This window comes from Sorex fumeus, unplaced genomic scaffold (genome assembly GCF_029834395.1).
Source record: "Sorex fumeus unplaced genomic scaffold, SorFum_2.1 ptg000013l, whole genome shotgun sequence".
NCBI lineage: Eukaryota > Metazoa > Chordata > Mammalia > Eulipotyphla > Soricidae > Sorex > Sorex fumeus.
In genome coordinates, this window is record NW_026606070.1 from 6,084,999 (window position 1) to 6,110,127 (window position 25,129).

At 44.6% G+C, this 25,129-nt stretch overlaps 1 protein-coding gene across 2 annotated transcripts in view; it reads left to right on the plus strand.

Annotated features, from left to right (window-relative positions):
* Positions 1-25,129, plus strand: part of SEC31A (SEC31 homolog A, COPII coat complex component) — a 57,789-nt gene that overhangs the window by 17,168 nt on the left and 15,492 nt on the right. The window contains exons 6-20 of one of the 2 annotated variants that reach the window (XM_056111267.1): positions 428-568; positions 1,963-2,105; positions 5,653-5,752; positions 7,388-7,549; positions 7,758-7,910; positions 8,183-8,419; positions 10,150-10,224; positions 12,507-12,545; positions 13,018-13,095; positions 17,093-17,168; positions 18,191-18,369; positions 19,948-20,074; positions 21,047-21,192; positions 22,298-22,471; positions 24,269-24,442. In XM_056111267.1, coding sequence (XP_055967242.1) covers positions 428-568; positions 1,963-2,105; positions 5,653-5,752; positions 7,388-7,549; positions 7,758-7,910; positions 8,183-8,419; positions 10,150-10,224; positions 12,507-12,545; positions 13,018-13,095; positions 17,093-17,168; positions 18,191-18,369; positions 19,948-20,074; positions 21,047-21,192; positions 22,298-22,471; positions 24,269-24,442 — 2,004 coding nt within the window. The remainder of the gene's footprint in view (positions 1-427; positions 569-1,962; positions 2,106-5,652; positions 5,753-7,387; positions 7,550-7,757; positions 7,911-8,182; positions 8,420-10,149; positions 10,225-12,506; positions 12,546-13,017; positions 13,096-17,092; positions 17,169-18,190; positions 18,370-19,947; positions 20,075-21,046; positions 21,193-22,297; positions 22,472-24,268; positions 24,443-25,129) is intronic. The other variant, XM_056111268.1, reaches the window with a different exon arrangement.

A 25,129-nucleotide genomic window follows, 5' to 3' on the forward strand; every position in this document is an offset into this window, starting at 1 on the left:
GGCAGCTCCTGTCCCCACCGCCATGTCCCTCCCTTTCCCCGGGATTCCATCACACACTTGGGGAAAGACTGGTCTCAGCTGGTACTTTTATCTTTGCCCTGTTGCCTGCCCTCGTGATGAACATTAGTGATAAATACCTATCTACCTCGTGGCTCAGTATCTGCCTGGTGGCAGTTGCAAAATAAAGCATGCTTTATTTTTTTATTACCAGGAGCTTATTAATAGATGCCTTTTGAATGAGATAGTAGTAAACAAGAGACTTACACTTGAACTTTGAGCTGATACGTATTGAGAACTTAGGAATATAAAAAAAATGTGTGGAATCTTTTTTAAGTCATGCATTTTTTTGAAAGCAGAGGATCAGCTTTTGCTGTTAAGTCTTATCACAATGGAGAGAAACCATTATTGAATAGCTTATTCCTTATAGCCTCCAGAAGATATCAGCTGCATCTCCTGGAACAGACAAGTTCAGCATATCCTAGCGTCAGCCAGCCCCAGCGGCCGGGCCACTGTGTGGGATCTGAGGAAAAATGAACCTATCATCAAAGTCAGTGACCATAGTAATCGGGTAAGTGCCTGATTGGTACATGACGAGTGGATATTTCCAGTGTGTATTTCTATACTGTTTGTCAATATTGACAGCCAGTTAGATTTCCATAGTCAAATTCTATCTTTTCAACAGCCAGTCATGCTAGAGTTAAAAAGTCTTTATTGGGGCTGGAGAGATAGCACAGTGGGTAGGCTGTTTGTCTTGCCCACGGTTGACCTGGCTTTGATTCTCAGCATCCCATAGGGTTCCCCGAGCACCACTAGGAGTGATTTCTGAGTGCTAAGCCAGCTGTAACCCCTGAGCATTGCTGGGTGTGACCCAAAAAAGAAAAAAATTCTTTATTCCAATAATGTTGGACCCCCGAGGCAGTGCTCAGGAGTTCCAGGGGCCACTCCCAGCAGACTCAGGGAACCACAGGGTGCAAGGGATCAGACTCCTTTTTTCTTCTTCTTTGGGGTGAGGGGGTGCCTAGCTGTGCTCTGGTCTTTCTCCCTGGTTCTGTGCCCTGGGATCACTCCTGGCGGAGCCTGGGGGCTGCGCCGTGCTGGGGATTAAACCTGCACTGACCTTCTGTAAGGGAAGCACCTTGCCAAACACTGGATGAGTTCGCCAGCCCACCTGCTGGAAATATTTTGCTTGTAAACATGTAGTTTCTAAATGTCTGGCTTCGTCTCTTCCATTAGGTGGTTAATCTTTCTGCCTCCTGTCTGGTAGATACCGTTGCGTAACACTAAAATTTCAGTCTTAACAAATTATTATGTCATCATGTGCTCCAAAGTAAGTTAGACACAATTTAGTACCTTGTTTTGTCAGTATGTTTTTAATTACATTAGTTTACATTAGTTTACATTTTCTTTTGGTTTTCTTTGTTTTGGGGCCATTCCTGGCAGTTCCCCGTTTCTCCTGCTTCTGCTTGGGGTACCATAAGGGATGCCAGAGATTGAACTCAGGTCAGCTGAGTGCAAGGCAGATGCCCTACCCACTGTACTGTCATTTCGGTCTCCTAGTTTACATTTTCAAAAATTAATTTGCCTAAATTAGAGGCATATATATATATGTGTGTGTATATATATGTATATATATATCTATATATATATACACACACCTCTATATTTCTTAGAAGAAAATTTATTTTGGGTCCTGTTCTTCAAAGAATCAGGAATTTAAAAACAAGTTTTAATGAGATAAAGCTTCTAATAAGCATAACCACCATCTTGGGAACATGCCGTAGGATCAGCTAATTCTGTTTTTAAGTCTTTAATAAAATTTAGTAATTTGTTGCGTTTTTTCTTCAAAGTAAACTAGCCCCAGTCTGATTATTTTCTGCCGTTTAAAGACAGCCATGTTCCTCAGTTCAGTTTTGCTTTTTCCGGAGTGATATGACTGCTAACCCTGAGCTCACCTCACCACAGATGCATTGCTCTGGGCTGGCCTGGCACCCGGAGGTTGCGACTCAGATGGTCCTTGCCTCGGAGGATGACAGGCTGCCGGTGGTTCAGATGTGGGATCTTCGCTTCGCATCTTCTCCACTCCGTGTCTTGGAAAACCACGCCAGGTACCGTGTTTATGCGTAGAAACATCTACTCACTACTTTCAGTTAGCACAGGCTGGCTTTTTTTTTTTTTTTAACTAAAGGCAGCAAATCTACTTTGTAAAGGTAGTGTTAAAGAATAACACCTGTGGGGCTAGTGCCATAGTGCAGCGAGCGGGTAAGGCATTTGCCTTGCCCGTGGCCGACCAGGTTCAGTTCCCAGCATCCCATATGGTCCCCTGAGCACCACCAGGAGTAATTCCTAAGTGCAGAGCCAGGAGTAACCCCTGAGCATCGCCAGGTGTGACCCAAAAAGCAAAAAAAAAAAAACCTGCTTTTGTGAAAGTAGGTTTGTCATGAGACTTTTTTTTTTAAATGGTTCAAAAGTTTGTTTCTGTCCTATATACTTCATCAACTTGTTTTCTCTGTTAGTGGTTTGATGGTGGTTGTGTGGTTTTGTTTGATTTTAATTTGTTTTATCTTTTGCTGCCATTGAAACCCTTACACATGCAAGGCATATGCTACACCACTAGATATATTCTGGCCGTCGTGATGTATTTGGGAGGAGGGGGATTCCCGACAGTGCTCCCGAGTGACCCCTGCAGTGCTCAGTGGGCTGTATATGTCCTGGGGATTTGAACCAGGATCTTGACTGCCACAGATGCATGTAAGGAAAGGGCCTTTCTGCCTGCAGTATCTCTCCAGCCTATCATGGTTTGATTAATTATACTTTTAATTTTGGGCCATAGCTCACTGGTTCCCTCCTGTCTCTGTGCTCAGGGTCACGTGTGGTTCTGAGCGTCAGACCCCGGCCGGCTGGCTGTACTCTCTCTCCCACCGCAGAATGGTTTATTTTTGTTTTGTAATCGTTCTCTGATTTTTTTTTTATACCAAAAAAAGAGTAGTGACCAGATTATATGAGAACAGTATTGAAATGGTAAATTAAAAGGGTTTCAGCTCTCCTATCTCTCTGGCTCTCTGGCTCTCCGTGCCCTGGTTTATTTAAGAGGCATTCTTTTTTTTTTTTTCCTCTTTTTTGGGTCACACCCGGCAGTGCATAGGGGTTACTCCTGGCTCATGCACTCAGGAATTACCCCTGGCGGTGCCTGGGGGACCATATGGGATGCTGGGAATCGAACCCAGGTCGGCTGCGTGCAAGGCAAACGCCCTACCCGCTGTGCTATCACTCCAACCCCTAAGAGTCATTCTTTTGAGGGGGTTGGTGTTGGGCCACACCCGCAGTGCTGGGGGCTGCTCCAGGCTCTGTGCTCGGGTGTCAGCTGGTGGTACTCAGGGAACCACGTGGTGCCAGAGATCAGACTGGGGGCAGCAAGGCAGCCCCTTCCTGCCCAGATTCTCGTCTCTGGCACAGAAGTCTGGCTGCTTTTGGCCTCACTGAGTGGCGGTCTGGGCTTCCTCCTGGCTCTGCACAGGGATCATTTTCAGTGGTGCTCAGGGGCTTTGTATGTGGTGATGAATCTGGGCCCGGCGCAAGGATTGGACCCAAGTGATAGTACAGCAGGTAGGGTGCTTGCCTTTGATCAAAAATTCTTGTAAACAAAAATTCCTTGGGGCCAGTGGATGTGGTTCAGTGGTAATGCAGATACTTTGCATATGGTCTCTAACACCAACCAATAAACAGATACTTAGGGGAACTTCGCAGATTTGAAAAAAAAAATGAAATCTATAAAATAAAAGCAAAAAGTAGAAATTATAAAATAACGAGCTATTTTCTAGCTATTCATAAAGTCTATGTTTTGTGCATCTTAATTTATTATTTGATCTAAAAGTCCAGTTACATATTTTTGTTTTATGCACATGTATGCAGTTAGTCTTTTTTTTTTTTTTTTTTTTTTTAGCTGTGAATGTTACAGTATCACACGTTAATTGTTTTTGGGTTAGGGACCTCAGTTGAGCGTGGTCAAGGCTATTCCTTCCTGGCTTTGTGCTTCCGCGTCACTCCTAGAGATGCTTGTAGGGCCCGTGGTGCCGAGGATTGAATCCAGGCCTATCATAACACGAGAAGCATGCCCTCCAGACTGTGGATTTACCACTCTGGCTTTATCACCTAATTTTTAAATTTAATTTTATTTTTATTAAAAACACTGTGTTTTGCAAAGTTGTTCATTACACAGTTGTTTCAGGCATTTAGAATTTCAACACCACCGGTGTGACCTTCTCTCCACTAATATTCCCAGTTTCCCTCCCAACCCCAACCTTCCCTCTTAGGCACATAAAAATTTTACTTTGTATTACTTGTTCCAATAGAACTTTAAGAAACAACAAATAAAGCCATCAGAAAATAAATCAGTAAGAGCCAACTTGTGATTGCTATGTGATTTTAACCTATTAAATAAGGAAAATAAAACCCTTTAATACAACATAATAAAGTGCTTATTCTCATTTACACAAGTAAGTTTTCAACTCTGGAATCTAAAACATATTGCATTAAAGTTTGTTTTATATTTGGATGTAATTATGATTCTTATGCCTTACCTGTCTTTAATAAAACGTTAAAAGAAATACTGTGCTCATATATTTTGGAATTTATATGAAATAGCTAAGACTTTCTTATATAAATTTTATTCTTTACACTTTATATAAACATTGTGGTTTACAAAGTTGATCATGATGATTTGTTACAAGCACTCAGTATTCCAACACCAATCCCACCTCCGTTATCATCTTCCCTCCACCATTGTCTCCAGTTGTCCCAACCATCTCTCAATCCTGCCATCATAGCAGTCCCACAGTTATTTATTTTATATTGCTTGTTATCAATAAATTGCTAACAGAATGATAAAATAAAATTTCCTTAGGAGAAAATTAGTGCATCTCACCATGACGACAGTGAGTCCTTGCATGAGGGATTACTAAGATGTTGTTATAGGTTAAGCCTTCTGTGTAATTGTTAGGTTAGTCGAGATTGGATGGCTTCTGTGTCACGTCCCATCCAATCTGGTGTGCTGCCACTGGAGTATTAGTGTTGTAGAGTTTGGAGATGTCACTTGGCAGCCTTTGTGGCTGTGCAGTCCAGCAAGTCCGGTGTTTTTACCTGGGTGGTATACAGCTGGAATTAAGTTTTTAACTGGGTGGAGTCTTTGGGGTGTGGTCATGACTGCCAGGGCTTCTGGAAGCACAGGGAGGTGGGGTCTGGTAGTCCACTCTGACTCCAAGAAAAGCTGGAGATTTCAGTCACGAAGACCCTCATACCTGAATTTTTCAGCTGATTAGTTTCTGGGTGGGGTTCCATCCCTAGACGTAGGGTCTGTCTGGACACATGGCAGTGATTTTGCAGTGTACCAAGTAATTTTTAGCTACACGTTTTCTCATCTGTAGCTTATTATATGCCCAAATTGTTGGGCATTTCATTGTTGCTGCCATGTACTGTATGCTACGTTGAATGTCCCTGATGGTTTCAGAGTATATATGTTACTAAATCACTTCCTCAGAGGGCTCTATTAAAGTTTACCTCCTAGCAGTGGTTGAAGCGGTGGTCTCCAAAGCCTAGGAAATTGACGAGTTGATTTTCTTAGGTTTAAACATTTGTTCACCTGTTTGTTTTTTATAGGGGGATTTTGGCAATTGCCTGGAGCATGGCAGATCCTGAATTGTTGTTGAGCTGTGGAAAGGATGCTAAAATTCTCTGCTCTAACCCAAACACAGGAGAGGTAATGGGAATAAATGTTTTTTAGGCATTATCATATATAATCCCTATTGAATAAGAAATTTTCCTTATAACTCTTTAATACATTATTACAATAGATGGAGATATAGGAGAAGTGTTAATGTAGCAAAGATTTGATCAGGAGTACTGTTGAAGCTTAGCTGTTTCAAGCTTGGTAACCGCTCTCTGAAATGGTTTATCTGAAATTGTAAATCATCGTTCACTTCCTATTTAAGGTGTGTTTACCTGCACTCAGAAGTACTTGGTTTATTTCACATGTGGCTACTGGAAACCAGTGTCTTCAAAGTAGGAGCATTTGAGATTTTTGCTTTTTCCTGCTCTGCTGTTCCCGACGAGATTCTGACGTCTGGCAGCGTTTCTGCTGTATGCCTTTGAGTGACTAAAGGAAGTACTCAAGCCAGATGATCAGCCTCTGTTGTGCCAGCCTTACATATTGTATTAGACACACATATTTCTGTGCACTCACCCTGTATTTGATTTGGTTTCGGTTTGTGAGTCTCCCGACGCAGTGCTTGTGGTTTGCACCTGGTGGCGCTCAGAGGCCCCATGCGAGGGGTCAGACCTGGGCGTCAGCATGCACAACTTCTGCTCAGAGCCTTTGAACTATCTCCCCCGCCCCTTTTGGTTTTGATAGTGGGGAGACTTTCATCTTCCCTTTTCCTTTATTTAGCTTGTTGATTTATCCTTGGTTTTGGAGCCGGAGTGTAAGTTAGAGGTTGAATGCATACCTTGCATGTGGACGACCCCGGGTTTGGTCCCCAGCGTTATGGAAAATGATGACCCCAAAAGACATTTATTTTAAATATGTGATATGAAACTTAAGCTGAGCTAACCTGGCTGGCTTAAAGTCTCAAAGCCTGTACTGCTTTGTGCATACTCTCGTGCTTTGTTAGTAACAGGGTAGCATCAGTTATTATGGTATAAAAGTTAAATACCCACTATATTTGCAGATTTTTCTGTATTTTCCTTTTAAAGACAATGTCATGCTAAATTTTGTTCTTATTCTGCAGTAGTATGAAGGACTTGTACATGTTTTCTCACTACTAAAAGCCAGATTTCTCAGGCAACACTTTGTCTTCAAGATTTGTGTATTTGGGGATTTTTTTTGTTTTGGTCTTGGGGCCACCCCTGGTTGTGTTCAGAGTTGACTTCCTGCTGGGTCCCCAGGATCACTCAGTGTGGGGTCATGGGGGGACCATGAGGTGCTGAGGGTCGAACCCCCACACCACACATGAGAGCACGTGCTCCAGCCTTTTGAACCATTTCTCTACTCTTTAAATGGTTTAGTTATGGTTGTTTGGAGGTGAACAGGCAAAAGCAGTTGGACAGGACAGAATTGTCTTTTAGAATTTAACGGTAGACTCTAACATTCTGGTCTTTCAGTGACAACAGAAAACTTTAGTGTTTGAGTTGTACTTATTTCACACCTGGAAATTTTAAGTAACGTTTCTTTTCTTTTATCATGATAGAGCATTAAAATGGATTTATTTTGAACTTCAAAGAAACATAGGATAACTTTTCCTCAGCTGAAGCTATCAGTATGAGTCTGTTACTTCTGTGGGTTCTTGGTTCTAATGTGGCGGTACCATTTTCTAATGATTATTCTCTTGCCTGCCAGGTGTTGTATGAACTTCCCACCAACACGCAGTGGTGCTTTGATATACAGTGGTGTCCCAGGAACCCTGCTGTCCTGTCAGCCGCTTCCTTCGATGGACGGATCAGTGTTTATTCTATCATGGGAGGGAGCGCTGATGGTTTAAGACAGAAACAAGTGGATAAGGTAATGGGAAGGGGGAAGGCTGAGGGTTATGTTTCCTGACAAAGAAAATGACCATGTTGTATAGAGACTTTGAAAACGACTTCTCTGGTTGACAGGTCTGACTCATTGGATAGTAGTGCACTGTAAAAAGTTACTCGAATATGACTTGAAAATATGTGCTGACAGTCTTTCTACAAGTGACAACTTTGAACTCCGTTATTTTTTTCAGCTTTCGTCATCTTTTGGGAACCTTGATCCCTTTGGCACAGGACAGCCACTTCCTCCATTACAAATTCCACAGCAGCCGGCGGCTCACAGCGTCGTTCTGCCTCTGAAAAAACCGCCCAAGTGGATCCGAAGGCCTGTGGGGGCTTCCTTCTCGGTAGGTGCATGTGTTGGGGGGCTGAGACGTGGGGTGGGCTCAGCACGGTGACCCGGCTTGGTCCCAGCAGTGGGAGGGAACAGGAGAAGCATCGGGGTGTATCCCTGTGGGTGGGCGGCGTGAGGGACAGTGGTCAGAGTGCATCTCGGGGACCGAGCGGTGACGGCTCTCGGCTGGCGTCTGTCCGGCTGCCTCGTCCCTCCCGGTCCCCAGGAAGCCCATCTCGGGCCTCGCCGTTTCGCTCACCTCCGGCCTGTCCCCTTCGGTCCTAGTTCGGCGGCAAGCTGGTCACCTTCGAGAATGTGAAGCCACAGGCCCAGCAGGGCCCCGAGCAGCCGGCGGCGCCGCAGCTGGTGTTCGTGAGCCAGGTGGTGACGGAGAGGGAGTTCCTGAGCCGCGCCGAGCAGCTGCAGCAGGCCGTGCAGTCGCAGGCCTTCGGGGCTTACTGCCAGCGCAAGGTCGACGCCTCCCCCTCCGAGTTCGAGAAGAACGTGTGGTCCTTCCTGAAGGTACGGCGGGCTCCCTTCCCCTGCCCCGCGCGGCCCTGTTCCTCCTTAAGACGGTCGGAAAAGTGGGAGCCTCCGCACGCCTGAGGAAACTGGAGACGTGTTATGGTTGTTATTGTTGTTGTTGTTGTCGTCGTTGTTGTTGTTGTTTTTTGTTTTTGGTTTTTTTGTTTTTTTGCTTTTCGGGTCACACCTGGTGATGCCGAGGGGTTACTCCTGGCTCTGCACTCAGGAATCACTCCTGGCGGTGCTCAGGGGACCATATGGGATGCTGGGAATCGAACCCGGGTCAGCCGTGTACAAGGCAAATGCCCTCCCCGCTGTGCTATCGCTCCAGCCTGTTTTTATTTTCATGACTCATCGTGAGATACAGTGACAGGCTTACAAATTTTCATGGTTACATAATGTTCGAGTACCTATCCCTCCACCAGTGTCCACTCTGCACCACCAGTGCTCCCAGTATCCCTCCCCCCACCCCGCCCCATTCCCCCCTGCCTCTGTGGCAGACACATTCCTCTTACTCTTTCTCTCTCCTTTTGGATGTTATGGTTTGGATGTTACGGTCTGCAGTATAGGCACCAAGCAGCCATCGTGTTTGGTCCACAGTCTACTGTCAGCACACATCTCCCATCCCGAGCGAGCCCTCCAACCATCAGTTACTTACTCAGTGGTAGAGACACGATGTTCCATTCATTCCGTTCCGTGGTAACTGACCATGTCACCTGGAGAGTTCTTCCTTCCTTCCTCTGAGAAACCGAATGAGAAGTTCTCTTCTGGTGATGAGTACGTTGTAGAATGGAGGTGTTTAGGTGAGGAACATGCAGCAGACCGCCTTTAAACTCGGATGCAGCTGGGAGCGCTCGGTGGCCGTGTGCCAGGCTGCGTGACGGGCCCGGCTCCCACACCGTGAGCCAGCGCATCAGAGCGAGAGCCCTTGTCCGAGCCGAGGGCTTTCCGTGTCTGAGGCGGGTTCACTTAGGGAATGTGGGGACAGGGAAAAGAGACTTGGGAAGAAGGCAGGCCTTACCGGGCTGCTCCCGAGACAGGAGAATCATAAATCCAGTTTCCTTGCCCGCACTGAGTGTCAGTTTCCTGAAGCCAAGTTTCCCACGGCAAAGAGCTCTTGGTCATAACGTGGTGAATTTTTCAAATTGAGGAGATTATTTTTATATTTGATAATTAACTTAGTACTGGGAAAGAGGGCAGTGAATGTTACACAGAGTGTGAATTTTGCATGCATATAACTTTTGGATGTGGAGTTTTTGAATTTGTCAAAATGATGGTTTGAAAGTATCTTGTGGAACACGTCCTACTCAGGAATCCCAGCTTGAATTGTGCAATCTCTTTCTTTACTCTATGGAGTTCCTTCATTTTCTCTCTCAAAATCCCTCTGTATTTTATTTCAAAGATAAAGAGTAGAAAATGAGATAAAAGTATCCGTTGGGTCTGTGATATATAGCTCAATGGCAAATTGTACTGAGACCCTGAGTTTCTCCCTCTATGTCTCTCTATGTCTCTCTGTCTGTCTCTTTAACTCTCCTTTCTCTTTCACTCTCATAAGCTTAATTCAGCTAAAATAATTACTATAAAGTTTTTTTTAATTGTTCTTTGGATTCTTATAATGAACCTTCTACCTGGTCAAGTGAACTTGATATTTTCAACAATTCTATTTTGGTTTTGAGTAAATAATTAAAATACAGATCTTATTTCAAGAATGTATATTTTGTTTTAAGGTAAATTTTGAGGATGATTCTCGTGGAAAATACCTTGAACTTCTAGGCTACAGGAAAGAAGACCTAGGAAAGAAGGTAAACTTTTTTTTAATTAAAGGAGGAAATTAGGGGACAGTGATTATATAAGTATGGTATTTATATACAGCGGGTGTATTTTTGTTGTGTGGTTTTATAAAATTCTACACATTATCTCAAACCATTTAATAAACTTTTGTACCAATGTATTTGGTCACCATAGTTTTGAATACATTTTTGGTAAATATGAAGTTCATTTTTTATCTGAATCTAGATGTTATGAGAACTAACTGAGATACAGGGCTATGAGCCTCAAACACTAGAGAAACGTCAGTTATATTTCATTTTGTGTTCACCCCAAGTTACATGGGGGAAATTAGGGTACTGCCTTACTGTATCATAATTTTTCATTCTCTTTATGCTTTTCACCCATAATTCCAGTTGATTCGGGTCAGCTATTAAACTCTCTTGCGAGTATTTTGAAGCCCGGCTGTTTGTACTGAGTCTGGAAAAAGCAGAAAGTCCCAATGATTTGCTTAATGTTTAAAAGCCTAAAAAAAATGATTCCCAGGGGCCAGAGACATAGCACAGTGAGCAGGGCACTTGCCTTGCACAGGGTTGACCCGGGTTCGATCCCCAGCATCCCGTATGGTCCCCTGAGCACTGCCAGGAATGATTCCTGAGTGCAGAGCCAGGAGTAGCCCCTGAGCATTGCCAGGTGTGGCCCCAGACTCCCCCTTCCCCGCAAAAGAAAAGATTCCCAGAGCCAGGGAAGTTAGCTCAGTGATCAGGACGCATACACATGTGAGTACTCCAGGACCAAGTTTGAACCCCATACTACGTGGGCGCCCAAGCACTGCTAGCAACAGCCCTGGAGGTGCTGGGATGCTCGGTGTCCAGACTCTGGCTTGGAGCCGTGTGGCTGGAGTGTCCCCCAGAGCATCACTGAACATGAACTAAATCCAGTTGCATGGCTGACTTGGGGCAGAGGGCTTAGTGCCCCCCCGCAGCACTGATGCCGTGAGCAGGGTGAATGCTCGAATGTAGGAAACCTTGAGGGAGGTGCCTTCTTCTGTCACTGTGATTTGGATCAGCCCATATCACGGGGTGAAAGTGTCGGGGTTCCAAGTCGCATGTGCACGTGGACGGCACCATCTATGCCCGCCGGGTGGCCAGTGGCGCTGTACAGACCCGGACTCACCACACAGCCCCCATCTCCTGGCCGTGTGGCTCTGGTTCACATGTGGGGCTTTTTAACTTGTGTCTTTCTTACCAGTCTAATAATAACTTCTTTTCTAAAAAAGTTATTTTGATGTAGGAGTACTGCTTTTATTCAACCCGATTAAGCTGATTGAATTGGGCATGAACTCCATGTTACTTTTTAAAAATTTTTTTTTAATTGAATATCCATAAGATAGACCATTACCAATGTTCGTCATTGGGTTTCAGTCATACAATGATCCAGCACCCATCCCTCCACCATTGTACATTTCCCACCACCAATGTCCCATTTCCCTATCACCACCCCTCAAACACCCCACCCCTCACCCCCAGCCTCTCTCTATGGGAGGCACTTTCCTTCTTGTTCTCTCTCTCCTTTTTTTTTTTTGGTGCAATTATAATAACTTCTTAATGCCAAAAGTTTTCTAAGTTTGTAAGAGCTTAATGTTTTACTGAATATCTCATGGGAAAAGTAATAGGAGTTACACCTGTCAAAATCCTTCCAACAGCAGTTCATTCTGTAGTGAGCACCTAAGAATTGGGGGCATTTTTTGTTGTTGTTGTCATTGTTGTTTTGCTTTTGGGCACCTGGCCGTGCTTAGACTCTGCACTCAGGAATTACTCCTGGTGGGGCTTGGGGGACCATACGGGATGCCGGGGATCAAACTCGGGTCAGCCACATGCAAGACAAACATCCTACCCACTGTGCTATGACTCCAATCCCTGAGAATTATTGTTTAAAAATTTAGTGTAGTTGTCCTCTTTAAAACACAGCAGAAGAAAACTTACTTATTTGAGGTGTGGCAGAGTGAGTACGTGTGAGTACTGCAACTCCCTGTAATTGAAACTAGAGCCATTGAGACACCAGTTCTAGAGTTGGAAAATTAATATAGTAGGTAGGGTACTTGCCTTGCATAATAGCCAGGAGCAAGCCCGGAATATCACCAGGTATGTGCTCCCCCTGGCAAAATAAAGAGAGAGAAACCAGTTCTGTACAGTTTATTGTTTTCTAAGTCATACCTGATTTGAACTTCTGTTGGAGTTTTGCATTGAGAATGGTTTATTATATGTTATGAAGCAGAATCCCATTTTCAGTAGGTGGGTTGTTATTTTTATTTCAGTTCGCTTCGGCTTTGAACAAAGCAGATGGATCTGGTGCGGTAAGGCGACTTTTTTCAATACTTCCCTTCTAAGGTTTTGGTTTCGGTCTTATCAGAGAAAGAAATGTAATTTCAGAAACTTGCCAGTTTTATTGCTTTTCTAAAGCGTGCCCAGTATTTTAAAAAATACTGCTTTTAGATATTTAATCACTGAATAATTCTCATTTAAAGTAGATTAACTGGCAGAGGGGGTTTTTTTGCAAAAGATAAACAAACCCCAGGCAGCAAGGGCTCCGCTGCCCTGAGGTAGAGGTCTGTTGCTGAGGAGCGTTTCGGAGAGGAAGGCAGGGGCGCAGCTCCCAGACGGCTCTTGGCTTCTCCTCCTCTGGTGTTTCTCCGGCACGTGTCCTCAGTGTTGCTTCTGACCATGCCGCTAGCTCTGGGCGTTAGTTGGGTCTGTCGTCCTCCTGGTCACTAATAACCTTCTAACAGCCGTGTTCTTCCACTTCCTCCGTGACTGCCCGTTACAAAGGCCCTTCCAGCCTCTGACCCCGTGGCCCAGAGTGGCGGGGAGGAGAGCCCCGCTGCCGGCGAGCAGCCCTTGGCAGAGGTATTGATCTTTTCCTTCTCGGGTCTGCGGGGGGAAACGGACTGCATGCCTCATGGTGCTATGGGAATAACTGTAATTCGGTAAAAATAAAGATAAAGTTGGCGTCCAGGCCAGGGCCCCTAGACTGAGAGTGCTCTCCTCTCCTCTCATCCCCTGGGCCAGCCTGGGCCACTGGAGAGCAGTGAGCGGTGAGAGCTTTGTTGGCTTGGGGTCAGATGGGTATCAGAGTGTCAGATGAGATTGTGGCCAGAAATGCACATTGTCTTTTTTTTTTTTTAATTAGTGTAACACCATGAGATACAATTGTAGATTTAACTTTTTTTTTTCTTTTTGGGTCACACCCAGCAATACTCAGGGGTTATTCCTGACTCTGCACTCAGGAATTAACTCCTTGGTGGTGCTTGGGGGACTATATGGGATTCCGGGGATCGAACCCAGGTCGGCCACGTGCAAGGCAAACGCCCTACCCGCTGTGCTATCGCTCTGGCCCCAACTTACAAATTTTTATTTATTTATTTATTTATTTATTTATTTATTTTTGCTTTTTGGGTCACACCTGGCGATACACAGGAGTTACTCCTGGTTCGTGCACTCAGGAATTACTCCTGGCAGTTCTTGGAGGACTATATGGGATGCCGGGGATCGAACCCGGGTCGGCTGCATGCAAGGCAAACTCCCTACCCGCTGTGCTATCGCTCTGGCCCCGACTTAACAAATTTTTGTGCTTGGATACAGTTATACAATGATCGAGTACCCATCCCTCCACCAGTGCCCATTTTCCACCACCAATGATCTTAGTATCCCTCCCACCCCCCACCCACCATCCCACCCTGCCTCTGTGGCAGGGATTTGTTCTCTCTCCTTTTGGGTGCTGCAGAAATGCACATTGTCTTGCAGATAAAGTTCTTTTTTTTTTTTTCTTAGAACATTAGCATTTAGAGAGCACTCCAAGTGAGTGAGTCTTGAGTCCCACTAAAGAATATTTCACTAAATAAATCAACTGTCATGATTCCACATAAATGTATCCTGCGATGTCGCCAACAGTTTGTCACTAAGGAGTTCTTGAACACAGCCGTTCAATCATGAAATTTTTTCCTCTTAATTCTGTGTTTTTCAGATCACTAATAAATGATTCCATAATTTACTTACCTTTCTAATTGTAATTTATGAAAAATTAATGAAAAATGAAAAATTAATCACACTCATATCTCTTCTTTGATTATTTTCTTTGTTCTGTGTGGAATGGGTAGATCCTGACTATAGAATGGTTCTTAAAATCTTTTACTAAGTTGACAATTTAATAAATTTTTCAGTCTGTCTCGACTTACACACGGTCCTCCCATTGTTTATCAATTTGCTCAAGCGGGCCCAGTAATGTCTCCATCATGAGACTTGCTGGTACTGTGTTTGGCATATTGAATACGTCACGGGGAGCTTGCCAGGCTTTGCCGTGCGGGTGAGAGACTTGACTTACATAGTGAACATGAAAATAATTTCTAGGTTGGGAATGTAGTTTATTAGTAGAGCATGTGCCTCAGGTGTATGAAGTTCTTGGTTTGGTTTCAGAACTGCAAAATAAATATGTATTTAACTGAAGAAGAAAAGATACAGATAAAATCTTATTAAAAATCAGAATGAAACTTGGCGATACTTAACATTGTAGGGCACATTAAAGAAATAAATTTTTGTTTATGTTACGACTAAGTATAATTATGTATTTACCTAAGAGAGGACCATCTAGAAATAAGCCCATTAATGAATAGGTAAAAATAATACATATTAAGCAAAATAGTCATCATTGTGTACTTTTTGAGTATTTTAAAAGTTTTATTTAAGGAAGTATATCTTTCCCTTTATTTGATAGTGTTATTCCAAGAATAGTACCTGACACATTGAAATACTTAGCATGTAATCGTTATGTTTTGTTGACCTATGTGTATTTTTAATATCCATAAAATTTTGTTAATTCTCTTTAGAAAGCAAATTTGAAAATTGTGAATTAAAGGAAAATTTTTAAGCATAAATTTGTTAGTGAATGTAATCACACCAGTGTCTTATTTATGGCTAAGTTCAGTATAGAATTATTGTATTAGATGCATGTGTAATCAGTTCAAGAGAACATATATTATTAGAGAAAAGTAGCTGCCAATGTAATTTTGTTTCAAGAGTAAGTAGAGGTTTTTTTTTTTGGTGGGGGGGTCACACCCAGTGATGCACAGGGGTTACTCCTGGTTCATGCACTCAGGAATTACTCCTGGCCGTGCTCGGGGGACCATATGGGATGCTGGGAATTGAACCCGGATCGGGTCGCATGCAAGGCAAACACCCTGCCTGCTGTGCTATCACTCCAGCCCCTAAATAGAGTCTTTTTAAGCATAAGTTGATTTTGAATTTGTGTTTTTGGTTTTTTGGGTCTTTTTTTTACTTTGGCTTTTTGGGTCACATCCAGCGATGTTCAGGTGTTACTCCTGGCTCTGCACTTAGGAATTACTCCTGGTGGTGCTCAGGGGACCATATGGGATGCTGAGGACTGAACCTGGGTTGGACTCATGCAAGGCAAATGTCCTACCCACTGTACTGTCCCTCTGGTCCTGGTTCCAAGTTTTTAAATTCTTTAAGACATCATATTAGTTGGGGAAAGAACTAAGGTTATAGTCGTTTCTCCTTTAATAATATCAATCTGTAATATAATTATACTCTGCATTAAAATTACTCTTAGAGAAATACTCTTGATCTTGAATATTAGATACATTAAAGTGCATAGGTCACAGAAACATCAATATTTTCTTGGATATATTTTGCTTTTTGTCTTCTTTTACATTTTTATGCTTAGAAAAGGCGTTTGAAATTCTACTTCAAAGGGTGTTGGGCCATTTTACATTTCTTTCCTTCCTTAGAGAGAAAATCGTGAATTTATTTTTACTCAGTCTTGCAAGTAAGTTGTAGCAAAACTGTATATATTTTTAACCCTGCTGTTCAACATACGACTGAGAGAACACAAATTGTCATTGAATTTAGAATACATATAAGATCCTATTTATATTAAATTTTTTATATAAGGACACCAAGTGATTTTTTCTTTTTTTTTTAATGACTGGTATACTTGAAATAGGAAGATCCTCAGGCCAGCCAGGGGTGTGGCTTGTACTAGTTTTCATCTCACATATCTGAGCCCCCGATTCAATCCCTGTCACTCCAACACAAAACAAAAAGTCTACTTTCTTCGATCAAAAGTTTTCTATTTAATTTCCTGTAAACGAATACTGCTTTTGTTCATCCATATGGACTGAAACAAATACTTCTAAAACAGCAACAAAATAATCCAAAAATTCACTGTCATCTAAACCTAGCAGATGGAAATTTCTAGATGTAATAGGAGCAGAGCTGTATGATCTCAGTGTACTATAAAATGTCATTGCAATGTGAATGATAGCCTGACTATTGTTAATGAGTTCTGTTATGTATTTGCAAGTTGAGAGAGAGTAGATCTACAGGTTTCATTACCAGAAAGAACTCTGTAATTGTGGAAAGGAACGTCAGGCAGACTAAGGGGGGATCATTTTGTTATAGTCATTCTATTGTGACACTGAAATAAGTGTTCCCAATGTCAGTGCTCTTGGAAACAAACTGGATAAGATGACACGTATATGTTACACATTTCAAGCTGCTCTTAGCTGAGCAAGGTACCTAAGAAAGCAAAGATTTTTGAGCTTCAGTAACTCTGAGCTACCAGCAGTGGCTATCTGTACACTTAACATTGGTCAACATTATTCCTTACCACCTTGGATTTTGCTTATGGTCGTATAATAAGGGTTAATACTCGGGGGAGTGCTGGGTTGGATCTTGCTGTAAACTTGGCTCTGAGAACTTTATCCTCGACTAACTTAGCATGTCAGTCTTGTCAGTTGATAAATGATAAATGATCCCATGTATGAATTTTGTTTTGCTAGTATATTCCATAGTTCTGGCTAAATTACTGCCCTTTTCATCACTATAGCACATGAAAGAGGAAAAAGAAGAAGGTGAATTTTTACCATCAACTGGAGGAACATTTAACATTTCTGTCAGTGGGGGTAGGTACCTATTACTTTGAGCTACATCCTTTTTTTTTTGTTTTCTTGCCTAGGGAGCAGGGTTGAGCCCTGTCGCTATATGCTCAGGGCTTACTTCCGACTCTGTGCTCGGGGATCTTTCCTGTGAACTGTAAGGGATCAAACCAGGGTTCACTGCAATGCAAGGCATAGGCCTCATCCCCTGTACTACTTCTGTGGTGCTTCTGATTTTTTTATTTGTTGGGGGCCACACCCAGCAAGTCTGAGGTAGCTCCTGCTTTGTACTGAGGGGTCGCTCCCGAGTAGGCTCAGGGGGACCCCACAGGACGCCAGGAGTTGGTCCTGGGGAGCCGTGTGCAAGGCAGGCGCCCTCCCCAGTTACTCTCTCGCCCCTTCATTTTGATTTTTAAAAACTATTTGGAATTAAATAAGTCCCTAAATTTAAGTTATAAGCACTCATCACAGGTGGTAGAGGGTTGGAAAGAAAAGTCCAGTTACCGTTAAGTAGCACCGTAGCACTGTCCTCCCGTTGTTCATTGATTTGCTCGAGGAGGCACCAGTAACATCTCCATTGTGAGACTTGTTCTTACTGTTTTTGGCATATTGAATATGCCACAGGGAGCTTGCCAGGCTCTGCCATGTGGCTGGGACACTCGGTAGCCTGCCGGGCTCTCTGAGAGAGATAGAGGAATTGAACCCGGGTCGGCTGCATGCAAGGCAAACGCCCTGCCCGCTCTGCTGTTGCTCCAGCCCTACCGTTAAGTACATAATATTATTGCCTTGGAAATGGTGGTGTGTTCTGGATGTCTGTGGGATAAAAATTAGGTAATGACCCAGTTTAAGGAGTCTGGGAAGTGTGTTAATTTGCATATGCTTCATGTATTTCAGTGGCTCTCAGCAGCTTCTGTTAGAAATGAATCGGTCCATCAGTAATACTCAGAAATGAGCATTGTATTTTGTGTATGCTTGTAAAACTTAAGCACAGTATCATTTTCAATAATAGGAAACACCATTAAGCTCACTTTATTGTTTCTCTGTTGCAGATATCGATGGCCTAATTACGCAAGCCTTGCTGACGGGTAATTTTGCAAGTGCCGTTGACCTTTGCTTGCATGATAACCGCATGGCTGATGCCATTATATTGGCCATAGCAGGTGGACAAGAACTCTTGGCCCGAACCCAGAAAAAATATTTTGCAAAATCCCAAAGTAAAATTACCAGGGTATGTTACTTTTAAAGTGAACAATGTCATTTATCTAATTACTGAAATTATACGCTCTTATTACAAGTAATTAAAATGTGGAGAACAGTAAAGAGCAGAAACTCACTGTTTCTGATCCAAAAATTGGCAGCTGGCCTATTTTTTTGGCCTACATCTAACCAATATCTGGCCAATATCCAACCTAGGTACTGTTCTGATTTTCTATGTTGCACTTGTCATTTTAAAAGGACAGATAGTCTTCATATTTTTATCTATTAGACACAGAAAAACGGAGAGATGCAAATGTTCACACTCTCTAATTCTTGTCAGAACCTTGCACATCCTTCCATGCCTTTTCGTCTTAATAGAACTTATATAATAGGAGCAAGGTCATCCATGCCCTCAGGCCCAGGGCACCATGTGGGTGCCAAGATGGAACCTGGCTCAGCAGCATGCAAAGCAAACGTCTTATCCAACCCCTTGGTGTGGAGTTTTACTTATAGATATTGTTAAAATTATTGTCAGTATTTCCCATATCACTAGGCATTCTTAGAAAAATTAACTGCCCTAAATTGCCCTATTAAACTGCATAGGAAGCATATGTTATTTCCTTTGATGGAGTATTTTTGTAATTTCTGATATTTTCTGAATATAATCTAGTGACAGTTACCCTTTTCGTGCCTAAAACTCTGTGTGAATTTGTGATTGTTTAATGAAGCTGCCATTTTTCCTTGGTTTCATTATTGTGGGCCTCCCAGGCAGGTCCCACAGGGGTTTTCCTCCCCGCTGGCCCGAGCGTGCTGTGCAGCTCACAGCTGAGGGTGCTGGGGTGCTAGGTGGCCTCTTAGGCTGGACCTGATGATGCTTGAGTGACCCTGTGGTGCTCGGAATTGAGCCTGGCTGGCACATGCCAGGCTGCCCCCATCTGTCTGCTTTCTGCTGACCCCAGAGAGGCCACACTGGGAAAGGACTTGCTCGCACACCATGTCGGAACCTCTGGGTCCCACCTAGGGGTGTTCTGGGCTCTGCTCCCTGCTGCGTCCCCTCTCGGCCCTGCCCTGAGAGCCTTGAGGCCCAGCGGATGCTGATCTCTCCCTCCCTGGAGGAGCATCCCAGTATCGGGTCCGAGCCTGGGCTGCGCAGTTCCCCCAACACGTGCACTCAGCTCCCCGCTGCCCTTATCCACGCCACCTCCTGGCCGCTGCTCCCGGAACTTCTCTCTCCCCCTCAGATGGGCGCCTCTTGTCTTGGCCAGGGAGGTCTTCTCTTTCTCGATGAAGTTAGCTCAAACTTCACATCGCAGATGTTGGTAGTAGAACGGTCTATCCAGTCCATCACACAGGTCAGGTCTTCTGTGAAATGTTTCAGCAATACCCATACATTTAATTTTCAGCATTTGGTGAAGTATGTGTTTTTTTTTTGAGGAAAAATAATAACCAATTTTTATGTCATTTGGTCCAGGAATATACTCACTTTGCTGCTATATTCTGCATGAAGCACTATAAGCAGTGATTTAAAAAAAAAAATACAGTTAATTAGCCAGCAATTAATTACTATTAACTTAATTAACTGTTTTCCCCTTTGTTTTCTTTTCCCAAGCTCATCACTGCAGTGGTCATGAAGAACTGGAGAGAGATTGTCGAGTCATGTGACCTTAAGAACTGGAGAGAAGCCTTAGCGGCAGTGTTGACGTACGCGGAGCCAGAGGAGTTCCCGGCCCTTTGCGGTAAGGGACTGAGCTTTGTCCGTGTGCTCTGTGTATGGCTGGGCATATTGAAAATATGAGAAACAAACAGATTTTATTTAAAACGTCCATGAAACCTAGAATGGTAAAAGTCCTCACTTGAATATGTTTTTCAGTATCGTTAATTGCATTCCTCCTCCGTACCTGGCATTTGTTTTTAATCCTGCTACATTGATGGTTTTGGTTCCAGATCCACCCAGCTTGGAATCGTAGCTCTACCATTTGCTCGCTAATGTATGGCCTAACAGAAGCTCTCAGCCTGTTCATTTGGCAGATGACACACAGTCGGCCTTTATAAATGAGCGTGGGACATTAATAGACATCACCATAAATACCAGGACTAAAAGCGTGGTTAAGGAATAAATAGTAGTCACAAGAATAGGAGCTGCGGGCAGGGGTCAGAAAACCCTTGAAAGTATTATGACAGTCCAAAAACGAGAGGATATTGCCTTCGTCCTCGTGTTGTCTTCATAGCAGGGCTACCTAGCAGCGATGTTTGCTGTACACGCGCCGCCATAGGGCAGGATGCTGCTTCTAGAAGCTATGGGGGTGGGTGACCGCGTGGAATCAAGTGTTTTCGTTAGCAATACTTAAACCCTGTTCCCAGTTATTTCAGCTTTCCGTGTGTTGCGGTTTGCTGGGGGGTACGCCTGGTGGTGCTCAGTATGGGGTGGAATAGGACTGTGAGGCGTCGGGGCTGAGCCTGGGCCCCCTTGCTGCCTCCACTTTGCCCTGTCCTGTTTCTCCAATACGACTGCCAGAGTCCATTCTGGAGCGTAGGATGCCGCTTCTTACGTCTGTGTCACGTGGACACATCCTCAGTCACCTCGCAGAGCCCCTGTGCCATGCCCTGCCAGGATGATGATGTTCCTGCCCGCTGCTGCGCGCCGGCCCCACCCTGCACACCCTGCGGCTCGCCGGTCTCTGACCCTGCTTCCTCCCTCTGTCCCACAGCCCTCCTGGGGAGCAGGCTGGAGCGGGAAGGCGACGGGCTCCTGCAGACACAGGCATGCCTCTGCTACATCTGCGCCGGGAACGTCGAGAAGCTGGTCGCCTGCTGGAATAAAGCTCAGGATGGAAGCAACCCGCTCTCCCTTCAGGTTTGGATCTTGGAAACAAAACTCGGCTGCTGCTTTTTTCTTAGAGTGCTGTCTCTCGGGGTCTGGAGCGATAGTACAGTGGGGAGGGCGTTTGCCTTGCACGCGGTCGGCCCGGGTTCGATTCCCAGCATCCCATATGGTCCCCCAAGCACCGCCAGAAGTGATTCCTGACTGCAAAGCCAAGAGTAACCCCTGAGCATTGCCGGGTGTGACCCAAAAAGAAAAAAAATAATTGTTGTCTTTCATGGTACACATGGACTGGAATTGAGTCAAATTCTGTCCCAGGACAGATTTCTCCCTGCTCATTCTTGTTTCTGAAGTGCTGAGATGATCCAGTGGGTTCGTGTCTCTATTTCCCAGGGCCTCCGTTTGTTACAGCAGGAGAGTAAAAATAGAAGGGTTTGCTCTGCTCGCGGGATCAAAGTCACGGGTGGTTTGTCGAGGAAAGAAGCTGTCAGGAGCGTGAGCCCAGCTGGGGACTGTCGCTGTGTCCCCTGCTCTTGTCCAGGAGCCCTGGTTGCCGTGTTGCAAAGGGAAAAACGGGGCGGGGGGGGGGGAGGCGGGGGCTGGAGCTCACCTGCGCCCCATAGAGAATCCTGGGAAACAGAAGTCAGGGAAACGGAAGCTCTTGTAGCATCAGGACACACGCAGGCGAGGAAGGAAGGAGTGTGAGAGATATTCTCAGGTGCACAGAAACAAAAAGTACCCTTTTTTTTGGTGTGATTTTTGTTTGGGGGCCACACCCACGGGTGCTCAGGGCTTACCCAGGCTCTGCTCAGTGCTCCCCCCAACAGTGCTCCAGGGACCCTATGAGGTGCGTCCGATGGAACCCGGCTGGGCTGTGTGCAAGGCAGGTGCCCTCCCCAATGGCCTCCTGCTTTCGCTGTCGGCCTTTGCCTCTGAGTATTTGTACTCGGCATGTGCCCCACACTCTGAGGCTATTCAAGTCTAAGTCAGTGAAACTGCTCACCTAGCACTGAGTTCAGACCTCGAGGGTCCGTCACAGGCTTTGGGCATCTTGGTGCTGCCTCTCCGTTGCCTGCTCTCACTCTCCGTCCCCCTCTCCTCCCTGCCTTCCTCATCCTCTGTTCTTCTTCCTGCTTAGGATCTGATTGAGAAGGTCGTGATCCTGCGGAAAGCTGTCCAGCTCACCCAGACGCTGGACGCAGGCACCGTGGGCGTCCTCCTGGCCGAGAAGATGAGTCAGTACGCCAATCTGTTGGCGGCGCAGGGCAGTATTGCCGCGGCCTTGGCTTTTCTGCCTGAGAACACAAACCAGGTGATTGGTCCTGATTGTTTCTCGGCCTTTGACGTTGCCGTGATGTAAAGGTGCGTCCTTGGATAACTGCTCAGTGTGGGACGTGAGCGCACGCCAGGAGAGGTGGCCTGGAGTCTGGTCCTGTCACTGGTCTGTGGGTGAATGATACCGACCGTCTTCAGGGATGGGTTGAGGTGGGCCTCCACGGCATCAGAGATGTGCACAGACTAGCTCCCACGGCACGGAGGACGACATTTGGGAAAAATGATTGAGGAAAGGCCTAGCTTGCTGATTTTTAAGTGAAATGATTCAAATAATGAAAAATTTGTAAAGATTTTTTAAAAGCTATACGTGAATATATTTTTTAACAGTTTCGGGTTTGGGTTTTGGTTTTGGGCTCCAGCTGGGCTGTTCCTGGCTCGGTGCTCAGGAGAGGCCTCTGGTAGTGCTTGGGGACCAGATGTTTTTTAGTTTCAAAGTACATTACTTCTTTCAGTTTTTGTTTTGTTTTGTTTTTGTTGGTTTGTGCCACACCTGGCATTGCTCAGGGCTTACTCTTGGCTCTGTGTTCAGGGATCGCTTCTGGCAGGGCTCAGGGGACCCTGTGGGGTGCCAGGATCAAACTCTGGTTTGTCATGTGCAAACAAGCACCCTGCCCACTCTCTCTCTGACCCCCTTTAAAGTACATTCTTACAGAAAGCATAATTTTAATCTTGCCGCCTTTTGTGTGTGTCTCAGTAGACTCTAATTGTTAATTCGGAAATTATCTGGTGGTAAGACTTTGTGATACCATTATGTAATCTTCTCTGTACAAGGCAATCAAGTATGCCTGGAAAATTCTAAATGAAATCTTGGAACTATTATCTGTGAATTTTTAAAAAAATATTATGCAGAAATGTATAGTATTTTAGAATATTAAAACTAAATATAAACATTTTAATGTACTGCCTTTTTTGTCATTTGGTCAGCTTATACTTACTGTAGATCTATATCATTGTAAATTTTTTTTATATTTTAAATTTTTTTATTAAAAAAATTTTTTAATAGTGAGACATCATGAGGTACAGTTGCAGACTTACACATTTTTTTTTCCCCTTTATTGTATTTTATTTTTTTTTAAAGTTGTAGATTTACAATTTTTTGTGCTTTGGTTTCAATTATACAATGATCAGATACCCATCCCTCCACCAGTGCCCATTTTCCACCACCATGGATAATATCCCTCCCACCCCCATCCCCCCATCCCCCCTGTCTCTGTGGCAGGGCAATCCCCTGTGTTCTCTCTCTCCTTTTGGGTGTTGTGGGCAGACTTACACATTTTTGTGCTTGGGTTTCAATTATTATCATTGTAAATTTTTATAGATTACATTTTATTATATTTTACCCCCAATTTATTTCTTGTCATTTTTGTTAAATTAAGTTTCATCTTTCTCAAATCACCATTTTTAAGAGTTATTCTTCTTGAGACCTTTTTCCCTACAAAGAAACAAATTGCATTTTAAATTGCTTTTGCGTAGTAATCGTGTGATACATTGCTCAGCTACAAGGAAATGTCAAAAGAGCAGTAATCCTGAGATGCCCTCATAGGCCTTTCTGCAGTGGGCATGGTACAGGTTCCTTCTCCGCTGACTGCGTTCTCCTACGTGTCGTGGGCCTGTGCTACCAGTTGTGAGTGTTACAAACTGTCCTGTCAGGTTGGAGGCCTGTTGCCGAACGCCGGTCATATAAAGGGGAAGGGGCCTCTTGAGAAGGTCAACATGCCGGCCTGCAGTTGGGTGAGTCCTAACACTGCTTTCTTTCATTCCACGTCTCTTCCAGCCGAATATTGTGCAGCTTCGCGACAGGCTTTGCAGAGCACAAGGAGAGCCTGCGCTGCCACAGGAAGCCGCCAAAGTGCCGCACGAGAGGCAGCAGCTCCCCAAGGGCCGGCCGGGCCCGATGGCCGGCCACCGGCAGATGCCCAGGCTTCCGACTCAGCAGTATTATCCCCAGGTTAGTGTCCCGCCCCAGGCTAAGTCGGCACGTGTAGGTGTTTCTATTGGAGCCGACAAGACTGGACTGTGGGCCAAGAGGTTTTACTTGGAAGGTCCAAACTTGATCACAGTGTGTGTGATGGGGCAGGGCTGAAGGCACCTGCCTTGCATGTGGTCAGCCCCAGTTTGATCCCTGCCACCACACGGTCCCCCACGCACCACCAGGAGCAGCCCCGGAGCACAGAGTATGGAGTAGTCCCAGAGGATCACCAGGTATGACACCCAAGTCCCACCAAGAGGAGAAACCAAAGAAGCTCAGGGTAAGGTCTTGTGTGGCCAGCCCTGGTTGGATCCCTCCAGCCGTTTGTTCCCTGAGCTCTGCTGGGTGGGATCCTCGCCTCCCCCCAACATCCGGTCAAACATTAGGTGTTAAATAGGAAATTTCCCAGGGTGATTTCTTATTTTTCCATCACTTTTAGTTTCCAGATGCATCCATTCTTGTAATTCAGAGAACAAACTTTATGTAAAGTAGAAGTGACCTTGTGGGTGATTTGTTGAATTTTGTCAGATACTTTCAGAAAAATTTTTGCCCCCTGTATTTTCCGAATTATTAGTGCAGGGTTTACTGTGTCTTCTGCCTAGTACAATCAAGACTATCCAGAAGATAATGTTTATTTGAACAGATTGTGTATTAGAGAAATGTGAG